Source organism: Dioscorea cayenensis, chromosome 18, assembly GCF_009730915.1.
Source record: "Dioscorea cayenensis subsp. rotundata cultivar TDr96_F1 chromosome 18, TDr96_F1_v2_PseudoChromosome.rev07_lg8_w22 25.fasta, whole genome shotgun sequence".
Lineage (NCBI taxonomy): Eukaryota > Viridiplantae > Streptophyta > Magnoliopsida > Dioscoreales > Dioscoreaceae > Dioscorea > Dioscorea cayenensis.
The window spans coordinates 22,574,023-22,593,743 of NC_052488.1; the positions used below are offsets into that span (position 1 = coordinate 22,574,023).

At 37.9% G+C, this 19,721-nt stretch overlaps 5 protein-coding genes and 1 long non-coding RNA gene across 10 annotated transcripts; 2 read left to right on the forward strand and 4 right to left on the reverse strand.

Annotated features, from left to right (window-relative positions):
* Nucleotides 1–1,875: 1,875 nt before the first annotated feature.
* On the reverse strand, nt 1,876–5,151 carry LOC120282240 (protein spotted leaf 11-like). Its single transcript, XM_039289003.1, has 4 exons — nt 4,764–5,151; nt 3,942–4,058; nt 3,416–3,838; nt 1,876–3,310 (listed from the first exon to the last, which is right to left on the reverse strand). Exons 1-4 carry the CDS (start codon nt 5,049–5,051, stop codon nt 2,159–2,161), a joined length of 1,980 nt encoding a protein of 659 aa, XP_039144937.1. The 5' UTR covers nt 5,052–5,151; the 3' UTR covers nt 1,876–2,158.
* Nucleotides 5,152–6,104: 953 nt separating this feature from the next.
* Nucleotides 6,105–9,152, reverse strand: LOC120281906. Its single transcript, XR_005542834.1, has 3 exons — nt 9,040–9,152; nt 8,879–8,938; nt 6,105–6,460 (listed from the first exon to the last, which is right to left on the reverse strand). It is a non-coding gene; the product is annotated as an uncharacterized LOC120281906 (long non-coding RNA).
* LOC120281905 lies at nt 7,437–8,650 on the forward strand. The gene is made up of 2 exons (XM_039288599.1): nt 7,437–7,522; nt 7,596–8,650. The coding sequence occupies exon 2, from the start codon at nt 7,640–7,642 to the stop codon at nt 8,384–8,386; it is 747 nt and encodes a 248-aa protein (XP_039144533.1). The 5' UTR covers nt 7,437–7,522; nt 7,596–7,639; the 3' UTR covers nt 8,387–8,650.
* A 266-nt stretch (nt 9,153–9,418) lies between the features above and the next one.
* Nucleotides 9,419–12,260, forward strand: LOC120282039 (KIN17-like protein). 4 transcript variants are annotated; one of them, XR_005542887.1, is made up of 3 exons: nt 9,419–10,739; nt 11,890–11,962; nt 12,054–12,260. XR_005542887.1 is itself a non-coding variant. In XM_039288763.1 (2 exons), the coding sequence occupies exon 1, from the start codon at nt 9,529–9,531 to the stop codon at nt 10,696–10,698; it is 1,170 nt and encodes a 389-aa protein (XP_039144697.1). In that variant the 5' UTR covers nt 9,419–9,528; the 3' UTR covers nt 10,699–10,739; nt 12,054–12,260. The 4 variants fall into 4 exon arrangements, 2 of the variants coding, with proteins under 2 accessions (XP_039144697.1, XP_039144696.1); XR_005542886.1 differs by having other exon boundaries at nt 12,063–12,260; XM_039288763.1 differs by lacking the exon at nt 11,890–11,962.
* A 323-nt stretch (nt 12,261–12,583) lies between these two features.
* On the reverse strand, nt 12,584–14,587 carry LOC120282041 (60S ribosomal protein L36-3-like). The gene is made up of 4 exons (XM_039288764.1): nt 14,469–14,587; nt 14,253–14,378; nt 13,059–13,258; nt 12,584–12,819 (listed from the first exon to the last, which is right to left on the reverse strand). Exons 2-4 carry the CDS (start codon nt 14,352–14,354, stop codon nt 12,789–12,791), a joined length of 333 nt encoding a protein of 110 aa, XP_039144698.1. The 5' UTR covers nt 14,355–14,378; nt 14,469–14,587; the 3' UTR covers nt 12,584–12,788.
* Nucleotides 14,588–15,125: 538 nt separating this feature from the next.
* Nucleotides 15,126–18,488, reverse strand: LOC120281919. Of its 2 annotated transcripts, none has more exons than XM_039288614.1 (5): nt 18,132–18,488; nt 17,856–17,952; nt 16,185–16,241; nt 15,452–15,617; nt 15,126–15,355 (listed from the first exon to the last, which is right to left on the reverse strand). In XM_039288614.1, exons 1-4 carry the CDS (start codon nt 18,437–18,439, stop codon nt 15,528–15,530), a joined length of 552 nt encoding a protein of 183 aa, XP_039144548.1. In that variant the 5' UTR covers nt 18,440–18,488; the 3' UTR covers nt 15,126–15,355; nt 15,452–15,527. The 2 variants fall into 2 exon arrangements, with proteins under 2 accessions (XP_039144548.1, XP_039144547.1); XM_039288613.1 differs by having other exon boundaries at nt 15,168–15,360.
* Nucleotides 18,489–19,721: the final 1,233 nt, after the last annotated feature.

Here is a 19,721-nt window from a genome sequence, read left to right on the forward strand (position 1 = left end):
TTAGGATTCATGGCAGATTGGCAGTGTATAAGGAAAACAGCTTTAGCTTTTTGAATGGAAGGGAGCTAGCTAGGGTCTTCTCCAGCTTTACTATTTCATCTCCCCTTCTTAACTGAAAACATGTATATATATATATATATATAAATATATATTATAGAGAGATTCCATATTTCAGTTCACGTTACTCCACATGAGCTCAATCATAAACGTATGTGATAAGCACGCAGTGCACTTTCATTGGAAGGGAAGATAGATTCTTGAAAGAGGCATTGGAACATGTTGTTTATTATAGGAATGCAGACTAGCTTTGAATTTCCCTGCAGGTTCATGTGTGGCAGAGATCTTGTTATCTTTAATTAATTAATCTTGTTGGATTAACTAATTAGTTCTTGTTATTTTAATGTATAGTTAGTCTGGTTTATCAGTATTTTTATATTTACATACACTGTAACTGATGTTTAAGATGATAATTCCTGGAAGTTCATTATGACAAGAGAAATTAAATTATAGTTTCAAAATGAATGAATGCTAATAAATTTGTTGTTTTTTTATGACATCGATGTATTATTTTTGTATTCATAATGTTGTCTGACTGTTTTAAGTTATATCAAGATTAGACTAGACCTGTTCTCCCTTGTACAAAGAACATCTGTCACAGCAGAAACATTCTCCTAGAACTCAGAGTTGTTCTTTTGTTGGTTTCTTTAAATGGATAAGATCACATTCATTTTAAGTTAAAATTTTATTTTACTGTCAATATCATGAACAAAAAAAACCAGTACATGGTGACTTATACGAAAGATCACATACAGTAACATCCTCCTCGAGAGTTGGGAAATGTAAAAAACAATATATATATATATATATATATATACACATTACAAGTCATCCTTATGTAAATATGACATATATTACCAAAACAATTTCTTCAAATACTTAGTCAAAAATGTTATGAAGTAATACAAATTACAGAGAGTTAAAAAAGGCAAGTTTTGAACCTGGTGAAGACATGGAGACTATGGAGTTAATTAAAGAGGAATGAATGATAGCAAACTGAAAAATATGGACACTATAACATAAGGTGGGCTGTTAATTTGTTCTCCAGTGAGTATAAATAACAAATAAATTGATTTCTTCCCTACCTCATCCAATAATTTATCAGTTGGGTTTAGACACATTCTCAAAATTTGAAACAGTATTGTTGGAGTAGCATATAAGAAATGCAGATGCTTTTTGGAAAAGGAGAGAAGTGGTCCTCAACAAGTACATATGTTCAATGACTTCTAAGCTAACCCAAAATCCCCTGAAAAAATTTATTAAGACTTATTGATCGTATTCAGATTGTTAGCAGTATTTTATCAAATTTTGTCATTTATTTCTTCTTCAAAAGATGTTCTAATCTTTTATGAGATTATTTTTTATCAGTCAACATTTTCCTTTTTTTTTTTTCTCTCTCTCTTTAACAGTTAATGATGGATTTTCAAAAATGGAGTGCTTGTTCTGCTCAAAACTGAAGTTGGACTTCTGACACAGTCCCAATTCCTCAACATCCAGGACAATTGATTAGCAATAATAATGTGAAGAGGCAAGTCAATCAACTAACAACCACACTTGTTGTACTTCAAGATGATGTAATTCAATTAAATAAGTTTGGGAGCAGGTAATTGAGATTGTTTTTCTGGTGAAGGTTACTGCCTCTGCATGGATAATGCAATCATTCCAAATTTTAAATTTTATATGAATATTTGCATTTCAAATTTCTCAGCAAATATAATGTCATAGTTTTCTCTACTCCCATCACTTCATCTAAAATTTAACAGTCATGAGGCTGAAAGCATGCAATGTTTAAGATTCACAGAGTCATCAATAGAAAGATATCTGCAACACATAGTTACCAAAATCATCAAAGGATCAAACAAAGTGTTCCCATTCTGAAAAACAGGGAACTTCACCACATTTCACATTACATTGCTTTTCTGTTTTGTTGATTACTGCTCTATAAATATTACAACGGGTCTATATGTTCAGTGACCAACAAAGTAATGTAGAACATTCATGACAATTAAATCATCGAGGCCCTGGGTTTTAAGCAGCCTTCTCATCAAACATCATATCACACATCAAGTAATCTAGCCAACACAACAAGAAAGAAAGAATCTTAATGACCGGAAAAGGTTGTTGAACCAAGAAATCCAGACTGCTCTCCAGGGGCAATGAAAACCTCAGCTTGAGCCTCAAATTGCTTCTGTCGATCAAGGAACCTGCTCATGCGTTCAAGCAACTGATTAGCCTTTCTCTTACCTCTCTCTGTTCCATTTGAGGCAAGTTCTAGTAATGGACCCATAACTCCGCACTCCTGTGCTTGTTCTATATGGTGCTGCAGTTGCTCTCCACCACAGAGATGCAGTAGAACAGCTGCTGCATTCTCTCTATTCCTCGGGGATCCACTTCTAATCACATCTACTAGCATTGGCACTGCCTTTGCAGCTCCAATTGCTGCCTTCCCCTCATGGTGATTTGACAAAATTGCCAGTATAGCAAGGGCCTCATCCACCATACCACCCGCTGGGTCCCTCAAAAGCACCATAAGGGTCGGTACCAATCCGGCCCTCACTGCCTTCCCCTTATTTCCTTGGTATATACACAGGTTAAACAGTGCTGTTGCCGCATCCTTCTTACCCCGTGGACTGCCCACACTAAGAAGTGAAACAAGCGCTGGGATGGCGCCAGTTGCCCCGATAGTTACCTTATTCTCATCAACTACTGAAAGGCTGAAGATTGTGGCAGCAGCGTTCTCTCGTGCTTCCATGCTACCATTTCTTAGCACATGAACTATTCCAGGCACAGCCCCGGAAGAGATTATCCTTGCCTTATTCTCCTCATAGATTGAGAGGTTCAAAAGAGCAGTGACTGCATGTTCCTGAGTGCAAGTATCAACAGTAAGCAGTAAACCTGCCAGGAGGGGTATGGCACCAGCCTCGGCAATACAGATGCGGTTGTCCGAATTGCGTTTGGCAAGCAGGCGGAGCTCACCAGCAGCTGACCTTTGTTCATCAGGGTTAGGAGAAGATAACTTGAGGAGAAGTGAGTCCACATTGTTATGTTCACTTGAGGAGCAAGCAGAGGTGAGACTGATAGGCAAAGAAGGACGTTTTGGGCATTCCACACCATTAGCCTCACACCACTGTGATATGAGGCTGCGGAGGACATAGTTCGTGGTTAGGGACATATTAGGAAGCTTCAGTTGTGTCTTTGGGCATGTGTCGTGTCCACCTTCCAGCCATTTCTTGATGCATCTCCTCTCATAGGTCTGAAGACAAAGATTTATGATACATATACTGAAGTGATACTAGCTGAGCAATGAAAGACCAAATAGCATGCGACTACAAAGGAAATGTTCGGGATGGTACATCACCTGTCCACTGGCCACAATGACTGGATCTTCCATCAGTTCCAGCGATATAGGACAACGGAAGTCATCTGGTATGACAGGTGCTAGGTGCTTTGCATCGTCATCAGTTGTCGTGCTCATTTCAAGGTTGTTGGTCAGCACAAAGTCCTTAATCTTCTTGAGAAGCATGGACATCTTTTCAATATTCTCTCCAGGATCTCTACCATCACTGGCTGCAACTAATTCATGCAAAGCCAATGATTCTTGTTTAAGATCGGATATGCTCATCAGCTGCAATTTGTCAGCCAATTTATGCAAAAGAGAAGGATCTATGCTGGGCAGATCAGTGCTCTTGTTGTAAATGGAAGCCAGATCATTGTATAGTTCAACATCAGGCATATGGACCCGGTCTTTTGCTCTTTGGAGCTGAGCATGAACAAGTTCAACCTGGAGAAAATGCTTACCGCTCAGTAGGATGCTGCTTCCTTCAAAATTGCTTAAGAGAAAAATGGTATTAAAAGCATAATTTCCAGCTAAATTAAAACTGTACCTGCTCTCTAACTTCATCTGATATATCCAGTTTTTCAAGAGAAATTCCACCCAGAGCTTGTTCTAATTGGACAGTCACATCCTGAAATCTTTTCATATTTTTATCTCTCTCCAACACCTGCACACACGTAAATAAACCTAAATAAATCTGAAATTTGGAAGAAGACAGTTGCTGTGCAATCAGAGCTTTAGTCTCTATTAAGTATACTCCTTAACAACTAAAGCACAATCTCCAATTGAGAGAAGATTGCTCCAAGATACAGAACTCTACTGCAATATTGAAGGGCCAAAAGCAAGTGGCTATAGCAAGTGAAAGTCCTAGCAATCAGTGCATCTACCAAAAAAGCATTCTACCCTCTTTTCAAAACCAATTCAAAGTTAGACGAAGAACTAAATGAAATTCAATATTAACACAAAAGAAAGGCAAGATCATAGCCTAACAATATACAGGAAAGCTTGCCTTCAGATTACCAAACTCTAAACCACCAAAAACGTCCAAATTCCACCACTTTTCAAACTGGAAATTATCTTTATGATCATAATTGTCTACTACACAGAACCATCAAGATAAACAACTTCCACCAATCAAGACCCAATATTTCACTGAGAACTAAAAAATTCAAAGCCAACTGAAACAACTGTAATTTATATCAGTAACGAGTAAAGAAAAGGAATATATTCTTATTCCGCTCTCTTTATACAAATTTAAACCTCTCCAACCATTCAAAAGATCCAATCTTTCCTCCACCCAGACACTAAAAAATCGATCAATATCACTAAAAAAATTGAAGATATTCACAAACTATAAAGAATCGAGAATTACCATAAAGAGCTTGCTGCCCTCGCTGCCAAATCGCAGCAAGTCAAGAGCAGAGTTTAGCGCCGCCTGGAGCGAAGCCAGCGATCGGAGCACATCCACAGGGATTGGGACCTTGCTATCAATAAGCTCATCAAACATGGGAGCGAGAAGCTTGATGCGCCGGGAGAGGTTGCAGAGCTCCTTCTTGTACGCCTGGCCGAAGTCAGAGATCGCCGAGATCTCCGCCACCGACTTCACCAGTCTCTCCACCACCGCCATCGCTGCCCCCCCTCCAGCCTCCTCCTCCTCCATTGCTGATCTATCGATCTACGTAGAGATTTCGTGGGAGAGAAGTAGCAAAGGCGAGACCTTTGCTCGGTCTTCGTCTTCTTCCTTTTTTTTCCTATTTATTTTCTTCGTTTTCATTTTCATTTTCATTTTCATTTATTGGTTTTTATATTTTTTCTTCTCATTTTCGTAGCTGCCGGGTGGGAAGCGTGAGTCACACGTTCGACGCCCCTATCCACCGTCCATTATGATTGAGATTAGTGTGCTCCAGTCTCGAGATTACATTAGCCGTTGGATGTCGGGTTCGGGCGGCTGGAAACGGGTAGACCCGGTAGTTAGAATGAGTAAAATTAAAGAGATATTTAATGGGAGTGACGTACCCGCCAAAATCGGACTAATCATTATATTAGTATGATGATTTACAGCTAAAACTAAAGTTTTCCACTCATTAATTACTCTTTCAAACTAATGATCGAACCCTTAATATTTTATTATGAAAAATAAATAAATACCAACCTTCCCATGGTGATTAGTAAAACTAGTCATCAAAAGAGTAGTAATAATTTTTTTTAAAATATAAAAAATTTGGATTATTCATTATAGTAATAGTTTTTTTACTATAAAACCATCTTTCTCTCTGCTCAAGATATAATTAAATCAGTAATGATTTATTAATATAACTTTTATTTCTTAATTGTGATTTACTACATACTGAACAAAATTTTTGAATAGTAAATATACACTTCATAAGCCCTGGTCTTTTGGCATGCAAACCACTCATTTTTACTAATGCGCATTGACTTTGAGTTCAATTCTAAGAAAAACTTGAGATGATAATAAAAGCAACGTGTAGAATGGCTTAAAATTAATAAATACTTTATGACCTATTAAAACTAAAAAAATATAAACACATCATCACAATATAAAATTATTTTTTCTCTAATATATTTAGTTAAACAAGTGTTGGTCTTTTCACATGCAAACCATTCATTTTAACTATGATGCTTTGACTGTGAATTCAAGACTTCAGATCACATTCATAAGAGTTAACGTATGGAATGGTTTGGCAATGGGCAGTAATGAATACTTTTATGACACTAATAGTATGAAAATTAGAAGATAGAAGCACAGGTTTTTTCCAATTGGAAAAGAAATAAGAGGCAAGACATTGATGCCACCAAAGCACAAGACTCTTTGTTAATTGGTTCTGAATAACAAGTTTGGTACATCAATCACATTTGGCAAAAGAAAAGACTGCTATCTTGGTGTCATTTAATCAGAAGTTTCTGCTATTTTCTTGTCACAATCTTGGCTTTCACTTTGTTTCTTCTTCTCCTCCTTTAAACAATTCAGTGTTATTTGTTGCAAGTTCATTCTAATCAACCATCAAACTCTGATGATACTTTTGAACGTCATTGAATAAAGCTCCAGGCCTGCAGAGAAATTAATTTTCTTCATTATTGTCTAGCAATTCCAAATTTTAAAAGTTGACTAGACTAAATTGCGTATGTAGATCTGTAATGTCATTCATACAAGAAGTTAACTGAAACGAAATGGAATTATATAAAAAAAATTGCAGTGTCATTATTGTCCTGATTATTTCTGTATCTTTATCCCAATTGAGGTATGAGTTATCCACCTGCTCAAATGCAAACAAATTTACAGATGGCCAATGTTGAAAAATGGAGTGAAGCAATTGAATTGGTATTTTCTGACAATTTAAATAAGGTAGGTAACGTGTTATATATTAAGGTCATTTATACAAACTACTCCAATTTGGGCGGTGATATAACTAATATTATGCATAAAGACTATTTGAGTATTTTGGAATAGAGAAGTAGGGTGAAGACCAAGCTACTGCAATTCCTTGAGTAGAGTGGTTAACACACTGTCATAGATGAGGATATCAAACCGTGGCCGGTGGTCGTCAAAGAAAACAAAGTCAATTAGCAATATCATTAAACAAAACATCTGATCACATATTTGTTCAATGAATCAGAAATGTGGATGCCATTTTTCCTTTTTTTTAAATTCCATAGCAAATAGATTAAGTTGTTCTTATATTCTCTTCTGAGGATATAGACTGACATGGACCATACGAGGTTCAATTTCTGATGTTTTAGAAATGGATTAATTAAGCTTCCCCAATTTGACGTCAGATTGATCACCTCACTAGTGAATTTAGCAATGCTTCCTCATATCATAAGTAAGCTAAATAATAGATTGGCCTAAGACAGAAGCTAACAACTTCCTGCTTCAAAAGTAAGCAATAAAACAAACAATTGTTCAAACCTATTCTCACCAAAGAAGTCATTGACCAAATCTATGCAAATTATAGGGAATTTTCAATGTAGAAAATAAAGACTAGTCTAGCACGCAAATTATCCCCTTAATCAAACTAGATATCTTAACAGTGAAGCTTTTGTATGCCTATATAAGAGCGAGGAAACTAAAGCATGCATATCCAAGTATTTGAGCCGCCGAAACACTTCCATGTAAGTGATTTTCTGTTTAATTAAGCACTTGTTAGGATGCATGATTTAATATAGAGATGATATTTTTGAACAGTTTCACAGATTCACAGATTAGAGCTATATCCATTGCATCTAAAGATGATGTATGGTGAGATGCAACACCCTTGCCACCCTCAACACAAGCTCAAGCCTGAGAACAAGGAGACACCATACACATGCTATGGATGCCGTGAGATTGGATTCTTCACAAGGTACACATGCAGTGAGCCATCATGCAACTTCTACCTCCACAAAGATTGTGTATCTCCTCCAGACACCACCACCCACCACTTCTTCCCTGATTGCAACTTTGTCTTCCTCACGTCAGGGAAGCCGGATCGATACTGTGATGCTTGTGGAAGAGACATCAAAGGTTATGTCTATCACTGCTTTACATGTGGTAATGATCTCCATCCTTGCTGTGCTAGCCTCCCCCGTTTCAATGAGGATGATGAGATAACACTGGAGTTAAAGAAGAAGGTCTCATCCAAGTGCAACTTTTGTGACAAGAAGGAGGTGAGGAAAGGAGCAAGGACCTGGTCTTATGTGTCTAAATGCAAGGAGTACAATTTTCATATCTCTTGTGTCAAGGAAATGATGCTCAAGAATTGGGAGAAAGAGTTTCTTAACAATAGCAATGCCAGAGAAAACGGTTTGCAGCTTGAGAGAAAAGTGCCCAGCCTCCAAATCAAGCGAAGAAAGAATTCAAAAGATAAGAAGGGTGCAGGAGGATTTACTAAGTTTATGAAGATGATGAAACTAGCAATCAGCTTCATCGTGGCTGCAGTCGTAGGAGATCCCACAACCATGTTCGCAAGCATCATCACATCTCTTATTACTCAATGATATTTGTCTATCTCTCTATCTATCTATATGTACAAACTTCTCTTGACTGTAGATACACAAGGTTTTGTATTATTTATTGTTATGTTGCTGGAAAATACTCGACAATTTGCTTGCAGATGAAGTCATGTAAAAATGATCGGTATCATTGTAAATAGATTGTAAAATCATAAGGATTGTATATGTTGTGGAAAAGAAAGATTTTTATGTATATATATGACTTAAACCTGAACATGTGGTATCCACCTATGTATCCATTTATATATATATATACATTCTCAAGCCTGTGGATATACAAATTTTTTGTTGTTTGATTTGTTGTTATGTAATCTGTAGATATTGGACCACTTGCTATCAGATGAAAATCAGGCAAGATAATCAACACCATTTGTTGTATATATCAATACAGTCTACAAGTTGCTAACCAAAGTTCATGATTCTCAAAGTACTTATAATAATGCTTCAAATGAACTCAACATGAAGAGCAATGCTTACTTGTGATCATTCATCTTGCCCTTTCTTTGTCTCTCCTTCATCACTCACTGGCGGCAAGGTCTGCAAGAATTGAACTCAAAAGGCATTACTGATTGAGGCATTTCGTCGAACAAATGAGAGACGCTCGAAACAATTACAAAAAAATAGAGTTCCAGGCTTACTAACAAGATCGGGCTTGTAAATGTTGTGAACTAAGGAAGCGCCGGCGAGGAGAGAGACGACGACCACTGCGCAAGACCACGCCAGTGACGGCGTCCCCGTCGGCGGCCTCCCGCCTCCAAACTTCCTGCTTGTATTCATCCTCCTAATTCGTGAACCAACCCCACTGTCTCATTTATATATATATATATATATATATATGGAAAAACATTCAATTTATAAATTATTTTATTCAATTATACCAAAATTTTCCTTTAAAATACTAATATAATTTGAGAATTAATCTTTAGGCTATTTTGACGGCTGAGATTAAAGGATGGCAGCCCACAAGTTTCAATTGAACCGATAAATTTAACGGCTGAGATTAAAGGATGTAAGCCCTCAAGTTTCAATTGAACCGATAAATCTAACCCATCGTCTTCGCGACTTCTCGAGAGTTTCGCTATAGATTTGCTTCTCCGGCGAGGTGGGGTTTTCCGGCGATCGGAGCGATGGGGAAGAACGAGTTCCTGACGCCAAAGGCAATCGCGAACAGGATCAAGGCGAAAGGGCTGCAGAAGCTCCGGTGGTACTGCCAGATGTGCCAGAAACAGTGCCGGGATGAGAACGGATTCAAGTGCCACTGCATGAGCGAGAGCCACCAGCGCCAGATGCAGGTATTTGGTCAAAACCCTAATCGTGTCATCGATGGTTACTCCGAGGAATTCGAGAACGCGTTTATGGACAATCTCCGGCGATCTCACCGCTTCTCTCGCGTTGCCGCCACCGTTGTCTACAACGAGTACATCGCTGATCGGCACCATATCCACATGAACTCCACCCAATGGGCCACCCTCACGGAGTTCGTCAAGTACCTCGGTCGCATCGGCAAGTGCAAGGTCGAGGACACCCCCAAGGGTTGGTTCATCACCTACATCGATCGCGACTCGGAGACCATCTTCAAAGATCGGTTGAAGAACAAGCGCCTCCGTGCTGAACTCGCCGACGAAGAGAAGCAGGAGCGCGCAATCGCGCTTCAGATTGAGCGTGCCTCATCTTCAAACCCTAACCAGCCGCCTCCACCGCCGCCATCCTCCGATCCTGCCCCTATTGATCCTAATGCGAAGGTCGCCTTCTCCCTCTCCATGCAGACCACCAACAGCGATACCGAACCAAAGCGGCCAAAAATCGCGTTTGATGAGGATCCCGAACCGGAAAAGGCTGAGAAGAAGCGCACCGCCGGTGGAAGCGGAGCGAAAGGCGGCTCCTCCGCGTTGGAAGAGCTGATCAGGGAGGAGGAGAAGGCCAAGGAGAGGAGCAATAGAAAGGACTACTGGCTCTGTGAGGGGATCATAGTTAAGGTGATGAGCAAAACATTAGAGAGCAAAGGGTATTACAAGCAGAAGGGAGTGGTGAAAAGAGTGATTGATAAGTATGTAGGAGAGATTGAGATGCTGGAAAACAAGCATTTGCTTAGGATTGATCAAGAGGAGTTGGAGACTGTAATTCCGCAGATTGGTGGGTTGGTGAGGATTGTCAATGGTGCATACAGAGGATCAAATGCGAGGCTTTTGTCGGTAAACACAGAGAAGTTTTGTGCAAAGGTTCAGATTGAGAAGGGAGCTTATGATGGGAGGGTTCTTCAGGCTGTGGATTATGAGGACATCTGCAAGATTTTATAGTTTGCAGATAACATGGAGAATTAAGAGTCTTTATTTGAAAGGTACTCAAGTTCATACTTTACAGCAATTTTTGGCATAAAAATGATATATTAGTTTTGGTGGTGGCACTGTGATTGTTATCTGGAGTTTATGGTATTTTAATTTTCCATATGTCTCTTGCATGCACTGTCTCTATTTGGATATTGATTCAGATAAAATTTGTTTGGTGATTGAGTTGAACTTGATTCCAGTACAATTATCAATTTTAAGCCCTTAGGTTTGTCATTTGAGAAAACATTCAATATGTTTTTCTCCTATTATGATGTGTTGCCACAGTGTGGTTAGGGAAATTGCCTCTGGCTCGGAATGACTGCAATGGCCAAAACAAGTTATTATGTGTTGAGGATTGTGCTAAACACTTTTATCACGTTGAGTTCGATCGATTGATAGTAGAATTAAATTTGTTCATAAGAACTCTAGAATTGAATTAATAAGTGAAATAAAAGATCTTGGGAGTGATTGGATATGCTTTCAAGCTGTTATCTTTCCTGATTCCTAAGGTGGGAATGGATGGTTAAAGCAAAGAGAATTTGAGAAATTAACTAAGCGCTAAAACTATAGTTAGCTCAATTATCTCTGATTCTTGTCATACCATTTACAACAATCATCCGATACACTACTCTTCTAATTTTCTCTCAAATAAATTGTATATTCTCTGTTTCTCATTCTTTCTAGTTAGAGAACTGCCACTTATCACCTTGGATGAGAAGAACCATTACAGTTACAAGTTGGTGCGAGTTAAAGAGTTGTTGGGATTTGGGAAAACAAGGGCGAGCCAGACTTCAGCTCATTCTATTTGTTTTCAGTGTTCACAACTCTGCACGCAAACGCCAACGACCTTCAGGTCTATTGGTACATGGGTCGCCGATAGAGCTCTCACCGAGTGGTGAGAGTTCGATTCTCGGCTGAGGGCACATTTCTGGGAGTTGTGAATAGTGGTTGTGTACGGATAGTTCCAGCGCCCACGTGAGCGCGGTCCCGTCCCCACTTGTTCCACCGAGGTTTGTGCACGCCCCTGGGGTCTCTAGTGGGTTCGCCCCGCTCTTCTTCCTCAAAAAAACTCTGCACGCAAACAATCTTCTCTCAGAATAATTTATTGCATGAATATGGAATTTGCTGGCTTTTTTTACTTATAGAACTGTTTTCTTATAGGTTTTAAGAAGCCCTTTCTCTTTCCATTATCATTGGATTGAGGTTTTTTTTTTCCTCTATAAAACATGATCAGGTATTCTGTTTAACAAAGTTAGTTCTGTTACTTATGCTGTATTATTACCTTGAGCTATGAGAATATGCTATCATTCATTAACAAGTTTTAGTTCTTTTAGGTTGATATCTCCCGCATGTGGATCCAAGAAACATGGGAAGCAATCGAAGAGAATTTGATTAGAGTTGGCCATGAGTTAAGTTCCAGAATGCAATGCTACGCTTGAATTACTCCAACTGATGCCTGTAAGCTTGCCTCTTTGTACTTCATCATGTAAATGTCCGGTCACTGCCTTATTTGAGAAGCTTTTGCCATTGCATATGGACTCAGTTGAAGATGTTTATTCACTCAACCAACAAGCAAAAAATCCGAGAAGATGACCTTTTATTTTAATAAATGCAATGCAACATTGATGCTGAACAGCAATGTAGCCGCAACACAAGTTTGTGCTCTTTAAATCCAATCAAAACACAAAACTAAAGCAGATTTCACTTTCCCACCATATATTTTAGTTTGACATTCTGCAGAATACAAGCATTAGTTCTTTAAAACTTTAACAAGTGGGATGTTGCTTCATCAAATTATACTCAAACTGGTTTGTTCACTATTCTTTAAATGCTGGGAATCAAAACAATTCGAATTTAGCTCTCCATGAGAACCCAGAACACTAACGGGACCAACAACTTTAAAATTATAAATCCAAAAGTACAGACACTCGTAAGAAATTGAAGGGCATTGCATGCAATAAGCAAAAGAACATCAAGTCTTCCAAATGTTGCAATACAAATATAGGCCAGTCCTCAACTAATCACCAAATCACTTCTACAATCTTCGGACATGATTTTCATCACTTCTTTTTCTCAGACACTCCAGCAGATCTGTGATAATGATACAAACACATTAGATAGTCGCTGATAAGTAAATTAAATGGACACAGGCAAATCAAAGAATAATGTCTCATTAGGCCACTGTTTGCAGGATGATGGGCAACAAGTATCAGCAGCTCATTGTTAGATTTTAATCATAAGAGGAAAACAGGTATTTGGAATTTCAACTTCAACAAACAACCGCTACATTTGGAGGTAGAAGTGCAGAAAAAAAGAGGCCAAAAAATAACCTCATCTTCCTAAGAACATTAGCCATCTCCTCACGCTTCTTCTTAGCCCTTTTATGTGTACCCAGCTTTCTCTTAGCAACCTTAAGAGCTCGCTTGTCCTTTCCAACCTTAAGGAGCTCAGTTATTCTCTTTTCATAGGGAGCAAATCCAGCAACCTCCCTGATCAAGTTCTTGACGAATTGAACTCTCTTGCTCGTTTTCTAATTAAGTACGAGTGTACACAAACCAAGAGAGTATTTAGGTTTGCGAATTATAAACAAGGTTTAAGAAATTTAAAGACAACCATTACAGGTATGCAAGTTTTGGTTAATTTCTAGATAAAAACAAGTACCTACTAGGGGAAAAGAAAAAGAAAAATAAAAAAAAGAAAAGGAGACCTCAAATTGTTGACAGAGTAAAGAATTTGAAACAGTTTCACCAATCACAGGCCATGCATAACCAAATCAAGCAATTATTCGACAGACACCATTTGAGTGTCAAAAGAATCCCGAAACATATGTAATACACAGACAGTGTCGAAAACACTGTATTTACATATTGATTTCTAATGAAATACAAACAAGTTCTTATCTAACCTTTAACACTAAGCACCAGGAAATCTAGGCATGTAAATACATTCTATGTGCTCCATTTTACACATTGTCCTATGCATTGAATAGGTTAATGATCCACAAATGATCTAAGAACTACTCAACTTCAGCAGAAAGGTAGTCCATCACCATAACCTTCCATTAAAATACCAATCAGAGTTGTCAACTGAAATGACAAGAAAAACACAAATGATATTCACAGTGAAAAAGTTTTCAGTACCAATAGGACATAATCCTTGAAGATCAATTACACATCAAACAGAAAGGCAATAGGGAGAAGAGCTAAAAGTTTTTTTCTCGTAATTCTTTTAAAACAAAAAAAATTTTGGCCAATTATAAATTATAACAGAGCTATCATATGAAATAAAGCATTGATCATTTAAATCTAAAGCAACGATAGAAAATACGAAGATGTGTATGCATATGATCAACTGAACCAAATCATTTCCGCATCTTTTGGATCTAAATATGAGGGGGAAAAATTCCATCTTTAGACGATTTCCACAACAGATCAGTTCATAAACACATTGGAAAAGAAATTGAAATCAAGCAAAACCATTTAAGATTAACGATCAAAGAGTGGTTAAAAATAAGAAAAGCTCACCCCTTTGCGGCTAGAAGGGCGAGGAGGCAACTCCCTCTTAGTGACGATGTGGCCTTTGTTCATCCCCACGAAAAGCCCACTGTTCGGCTGCGGGGGCGCCATCGTCGCACCCAAATCTCTTCTCACCTACAAACACAGACGCAAGATGAATGATCTAGGGTTTCGGTAAGAAGGCATGAAGCCAGACGCTGGAGAAGTCGAGAAGTGAATGCTCACCTGCAGAGAAACCCTAGCGCCCCAGATCGAGTGGAAGGAAACCCTAACGGCGGGCGGGATGATTCGTTATAAATTGTTTCTTTTTTGCGCATATACCCCTGTAACGTTTTTTTACTCCAAAGTCCTATGAATTCTAAATTTTATAATTATATCCCATGTGGTTTAGAGATGCATAAAAATGGGTCACATCTTATTAAAAAGTAAATACTACCATTCTTGTTTAATTTTGCAGTGTCACACTTGAAAATGTTCGGGCAAGGCTGGCGCTGATCACAAATAGAGTTTTTGATGTGGTTATTTATTTATATTTACTTTATTGGTGTGTGTGTGTGTGCGCGCGCGCGCGCGCGTGTCTTTTTCCAGAAATGACTAATGAGGGTTGAGGAGCGAAGTATAAAATATAAATTAATAAATTTTAAAAAATATGGTACATATGAATTGATCAATAGCTGGGCCATTCATCCAACATGAACTAATCGGATTTGGCCCATTATTGGAGTATCATACACCAAGTGAGTGAACCACTGAGTATGGCTTTACTTTTACCAACCAGCTGAGTTACCAACATGTTTGCCCAGTTCAAATTAGTTATTACTAAATCTTTTGATGCTGTTTGCATTCTAAACCTGATTGCACCGGGTAAATAACCAAAAATAGTAATGGTGGTATTTGCACAAAATAAATTTACCACAGGAAAACTAACAAGAATTAACTTCTGCTTGAAATCAACAAAACATCAACAAGTTTCTAAGTATCTTGACAGTTTTTAAAAGAAAAACGAAAGAAATTCTAACACAATAGTTGTTTACAAAACTCGCCTAGATGGCGGTCTGTCATAGAATTAATAACGGATGAAGAATGTTACGTTCATGAGTCTGAGGAACCACCTAATCTGATGAAGAATGTTGTGTTCATTAGTTCTACATAACCAACTAATTAAAAAAACCGAAAGTAGTGATATTGCATATGACAAATCAAGGTACCTGTCACAGAATGCTTGCATTCACCAATACCCAAGTGAAAAAGAAAAACCTCATCAAATGAGATTAAAAGGATGGTTTAGGGCAAAGCCTGAATCTTTTGCACCACATCTTGGACAACTTGGTCCATGTCAAGATTCTTCATTCGAGTGAAAGGTCGCTGCATATCCTGCCCGGCAAAAAACAAGCAGGTGAACTTAGTTTCTTGTTATTATTCAGACAATTTATTTTGGTAGGTGTGGGTGTGGGGACAGGTATACGTGAGAGTGCCTGAACAAGGAGATGATGCAGACAATCCTAAAATTATCTACTTCCTCACAGATAGTTCAGGGAACCACAGAAGGAGCATGTTCCACACCATAAATTGCAATCTAACTTGTACCTCCGTTTCAACCCAGTACATAAAACTACACTTCATTTGCTACAATGAAATAAATTTTAATTCTAAAATATTACAGCAACTGCACCTAAAAGCTTTTGGTTGTTTGAGATTACAACAAGCATATATATATAAAAAATAAGACATCGAACAATGGAAGTCCTAAAGGATTAAACGATTCATGTGGCAGCAGGAATAACATGAAATTGTTAAACCAGTTATACCCAAGGCCTTCAGCCATTTAAGAAATAGGTAATTTAAAAGTTCTGACATGGGGGGCATTTAATCCTGATTGCCATCTGATACATCAATTCTAAATAATAAATATAGTATCGCCATGATGAAATAGAGCTATACCAGAAGTGAGAGGAAAATCTGATTGGCATTACGTATCTCAAAGCATCCCCGGCGTGGCTGAAATCATAAGATTCATCAAATTTAATAACCAAAAAGAATCAAAAAGAGGAGAGAAGAAGTGCCCTGATTCTTGCACAGACGTGATGCATTAAGCAAAAATAAAGCACCTTAACACAATAACAGTCATAATTATATAAGGTTATCAATGCCAGACAGAACACATTAAAAGGCGGTGTGCCTTGCGTCTGCCCTGAGTGACAAATTAACACATTGTATCAGCAATCTCAGCTCTTTTTCTTATCATAATTTGCCCCTAACTCACAAGACACAATAAGCCTTGCAGGACACAGAAGAACATTGAACACTGCAAATAAATAGCTGATTGAATTATGTTTCCCTCATGAAGGATCATTGTGTTTGAGCATATCATAAAAAAGTAACAGCCACCCTCTAGCGGGCTATTATCAAATAATCAGCATAGCAAAATCAGACAAACATCAACTTGCCAAACTATCACAAGGATGTGCAAGAAACTCTGGTGGAAGAAGACACCACATTTGACTTGCTAGAGACAGAATACTTAGCCATATTTTTACAGCTACTCAGGGAAACCCCTACAGTGTCTTATGGAACTTGCAACATATATGAAGGGATTTCAAATGACGTTCCTCCACAAAATACCTATTCTACTAAGAATCCATGCGGTAATTATGGAGTAGAAAAAGATTCAAGAAGAAGCATTCTGGAGCCTTACGTGAACAAGATTAAGAGGTTGTATTCATCCAATCCAACTGCAAAATAAAAAATTGGAGTCACCTCAGTGACCTCATAATCACATAATCCTCTTATATACACAAGCGACTACTGATTCAGTGATTTGGTTACTTGTAGTCTTAGTAAAAGCCTAACAAAATAAACCAGGTTCAGAACCCAACATTATGAGTCATGCAAGTGAGATGCTTACAAACTGTGAGACTCTGAAAAATTTCTAACCTACAAGTTTGACCGTCTGACCTTCATTGTGCTTCAAGCTGACATGCTGATTGGAAGGTTACTACAAATCACAAGTTCTTCCAGATACCTTAACAGACCAACAACACAAAGCAGTGTCAAGTGTCCAGCAAAGTTTACATACACATAGGAGCATTAGGTGGAATTTGTGAACTACACTTGCTTCTTGATAGATGATAGATGTGTGGGACAGAGGGCTCCTGGCACCTGCTGCCCGCCCTTACTCCACTTTGATAACCGTGTCAATTAGTGTGATGAAACAGAACAAACGAATTATCCTTAAATATATAAGTTACCATCAAAATATCCATATTTACAGCATGAAACGTCCACCCATATACTCGGGCAGGCAATGAGTTATCAGTGACAAGGTAACAAAGTATAGCAGCAAAAATGAAGAATAATAAAGCACAAATGTAATGTACCTTATCTACCATAGCAGACAGAAAGAAAGCATTGTGCACCCAATTAGTGTGGAAAGAAGTGGGTGTGATAAAACAGAACCAACAGTTTATCCCTTAAATACTTACGTTAAGGGAAACATCCACGCATTACAATAAGGAAGCAAACATTTATCACTCACAATATATATAGCAGGAAAAACAATCAAGAAGAAAGCTTGATTCCCCGGAGCAAATTCGTCCAACAAAAGAACAGTACCTTAACTGGATTTATCTCAACTGTAATGCCAGGGACGCTCTTTTCCAGACCATCCTTCACATGCAAAGCCCTCGTCTTGAATGAATTGCATTGCTTGCTGAAATGAAAACAAATAATAATAATTCTCGTGAACAGAACGCAAGATTCTTGAAACCCGTACACTATTTACGAGAACAAATGCATTCACAAAATGCCTCCGAACACTAAACAATCAAGAAATCAGTACTTCAACGTAGGGCATCAAAGAATCACAAATCCAAAGTTCAAGAAACTCACCAAGCTTCGATCACGACCTTCTGGGAGACGGAGGACTCGTGAGCATGCTCTGTGGCATCATCAGAGGACTTTACCTCCTCCTTCACAGCCTCCATCGCTTTGGACTTCTCCTGTCCACCATCAGAGACTTTGGCCTTCCCCTTCCTAGCAGCAGTCTTGGGCTTCTTAGCCGGCTCCTGTGCTGCGCTCTCCGACTCGGCTTGACGCTTGGCAGCAGCGGCGGCGAAGCTCCTCGTAACCCTTCTCGAGGTCGCCGGCAACGGAGACGGCGATGGCGCCGGATTGTTCGGTTTCTTCTTGGGCGCCATGAACGAAACCCTTGAGTGCTCTCTCTCTCTCTCTCTCTCTCTCTCTCTAACTGATCTTTAGGGACTATTTCCCGCCAATTTCACTCTTGGTGGTGAATATAAGTAACCTTTCACCTGTTTCACCTGAGAAGACCAGCTTTGTACGGCCGTGGGTGAATTTAAATTACCTAGCGGTGAGAATAAGAGCGTGGTATGCACTGCTTTGAGGTGGACGTAAGGAACTTTTGACCGAGCGTGCTTAATGACTTTCACTTGTTTCATGACTTTTGGGCTAATTACTTGCTTACCGTTTGATGATTTTGATTAGTATTTCATTAGGTTGAAGAGGTTGTTTCTTTAAATATATATCAGTCCAAACAATAATAATAATAATAATAATAATAATAATAACAACAATGAGGGCATCTTTCGTCTTTTTAGTTTTCTGTTTGTTCTTTTACTCCATTTGGTTTTTTTATTCTTCTTCACCACTAGGGAGAAAAAAAAAAAAACAACAATGAGGGATGGGATAAAGCAATACAAAATAATACATATACTTTATTTTTCAAAAATAAATAGTGTTCTTATGCAAAGACAATAGAAACCCTTCATGATATATAAACATTTCCATACTGTAACATCATCGGGTGGAAAATTTAGGATTTGATTTTTATTCAAATTCTAAAAAAAAACAGTGTATGATTCAGTGGGTGGCTCGTGCATATTGTAAAGAAAAAAAAACTAAAATCCTCAATTTTTATAATTCAATTTTATTTTATATTCCCTCCATTCTTAATTATAAACTATTTAAAAATTTTGCACAAAAATAATATTAATTTTTTAAAAATTTAGAATAAAAACGAATTAAATAACCAAACTTTTCATTTATTAGAATCGTATTTTTTAAAAAAAAAAATTATTAGAGTCATGCATTTTTTTCAGACTATAAATATATGGCTTTTTTCACTTTTTAAAAATTTAAAAATTTTATTATTATTTATTTTTTTATTTGTAGTTATTGCCCATGTTTTATAAAGTAATGATCTGATGTATATCTTGATTAACAGATTAGATGTAATCAAGCATGAGATGATTCATAATATTAAGAGTGATTCTTTTGCTGGTCGAGCCTATGATTTATTTATATATACATATATGAATACAATTGTTATATTTGATAAACTGATAAACTGGAAGAAGAATGGAACAAAATAGAATAAATGGTTTTGTTTAGACAGGGCACGACCTCTCTCTCCCCGTGTGTGTGTGTATATGTGATCAAAATATTAAAATGGTGCTTCTA

Excerpts from the sequence above, each read along its gene's own strand:
- LOC120282240 (XM_039289003.1), bottom strand. The coding sequence starts at position 5,051 with ATGGAGGAGGAGGAGGCTGGAGGGGGGGCAGCGATGGCGGTGGTGGAG. Across the intron at positions 3,839-3,941 it reads CAGATGAAGTTAGAGAGCAG|GTTGAACTTGTTCATGCTCA; the intron begins GTACAGTTTTAA and ends CATTTTCTCCAG. Across the intron at positions 3,311-3,415 it reads TCATTGTGGCCAGTGGACAG|ACCTATGAGAGGAGATGCAT; the intron begins GTGATGTACCAT and ends CTTTGTCTTCAG.
- LOC120281905 (XM_039288599.1), top strand. The coding sequence starts at position 7,640 with ATGATGTATGGTGAGATGCAACACCCTTGCCACCCTCAACACAAGCTC.
- LOC120282039 (XM_039288763.1), top strand. The coding sequence starts at position 9,529 with ATGGGGAAGAACGAGTTCCTGACGCCAAAGGCAATCGCGAACAGGATC.
- LOC120282041 (XM_039288764.1), bottom strand. The coding sequence starts at position 14,354 with ATGGCGCCCCCGCAGCCGAACAGTGGGCTTTTCGTGGGGATGAACAAA. Across the intron at positions 13,259-14,252 it reads GCCCTTCTAGCCGCAAAGGG|AAAACGAGCAAGAGAGTTCA; the intron begins GTGAGCTTTTCT and ends GTACTTAATTAG. Across the intron at positions 12,820-13,058 it reads AATGTTCTTAGGAAGATGAG|ATCTGCTGGAGTGTCTGAGA; the intron begins GTTATTTTTTGG and ends TCATTATCACAG.
- LOC120281919 (XM_039288614.1), bottom strand. The coding sequence starts at position 18,439 with ATGGCGCCCAAGAAGAAACCGAACAATCCGGCGCCATCGCCGTCTCCG. Across the intron at positions 17,953-18,131 it reads AAGGTCGTGATCGAAGCTTG|CAAGCAATGCAATTCATTCA; the intron begins GTGAGTTTCTTG and ends TTTTCATTTCAG. Across the intron at positions 16,242-17,855 it reads TTGAGATAAATCCAGTTAAG|CCACGCCGGGGATGCTTTGA; the intron begins GTACTGTTCTTT and ends TTATGATTTCAG.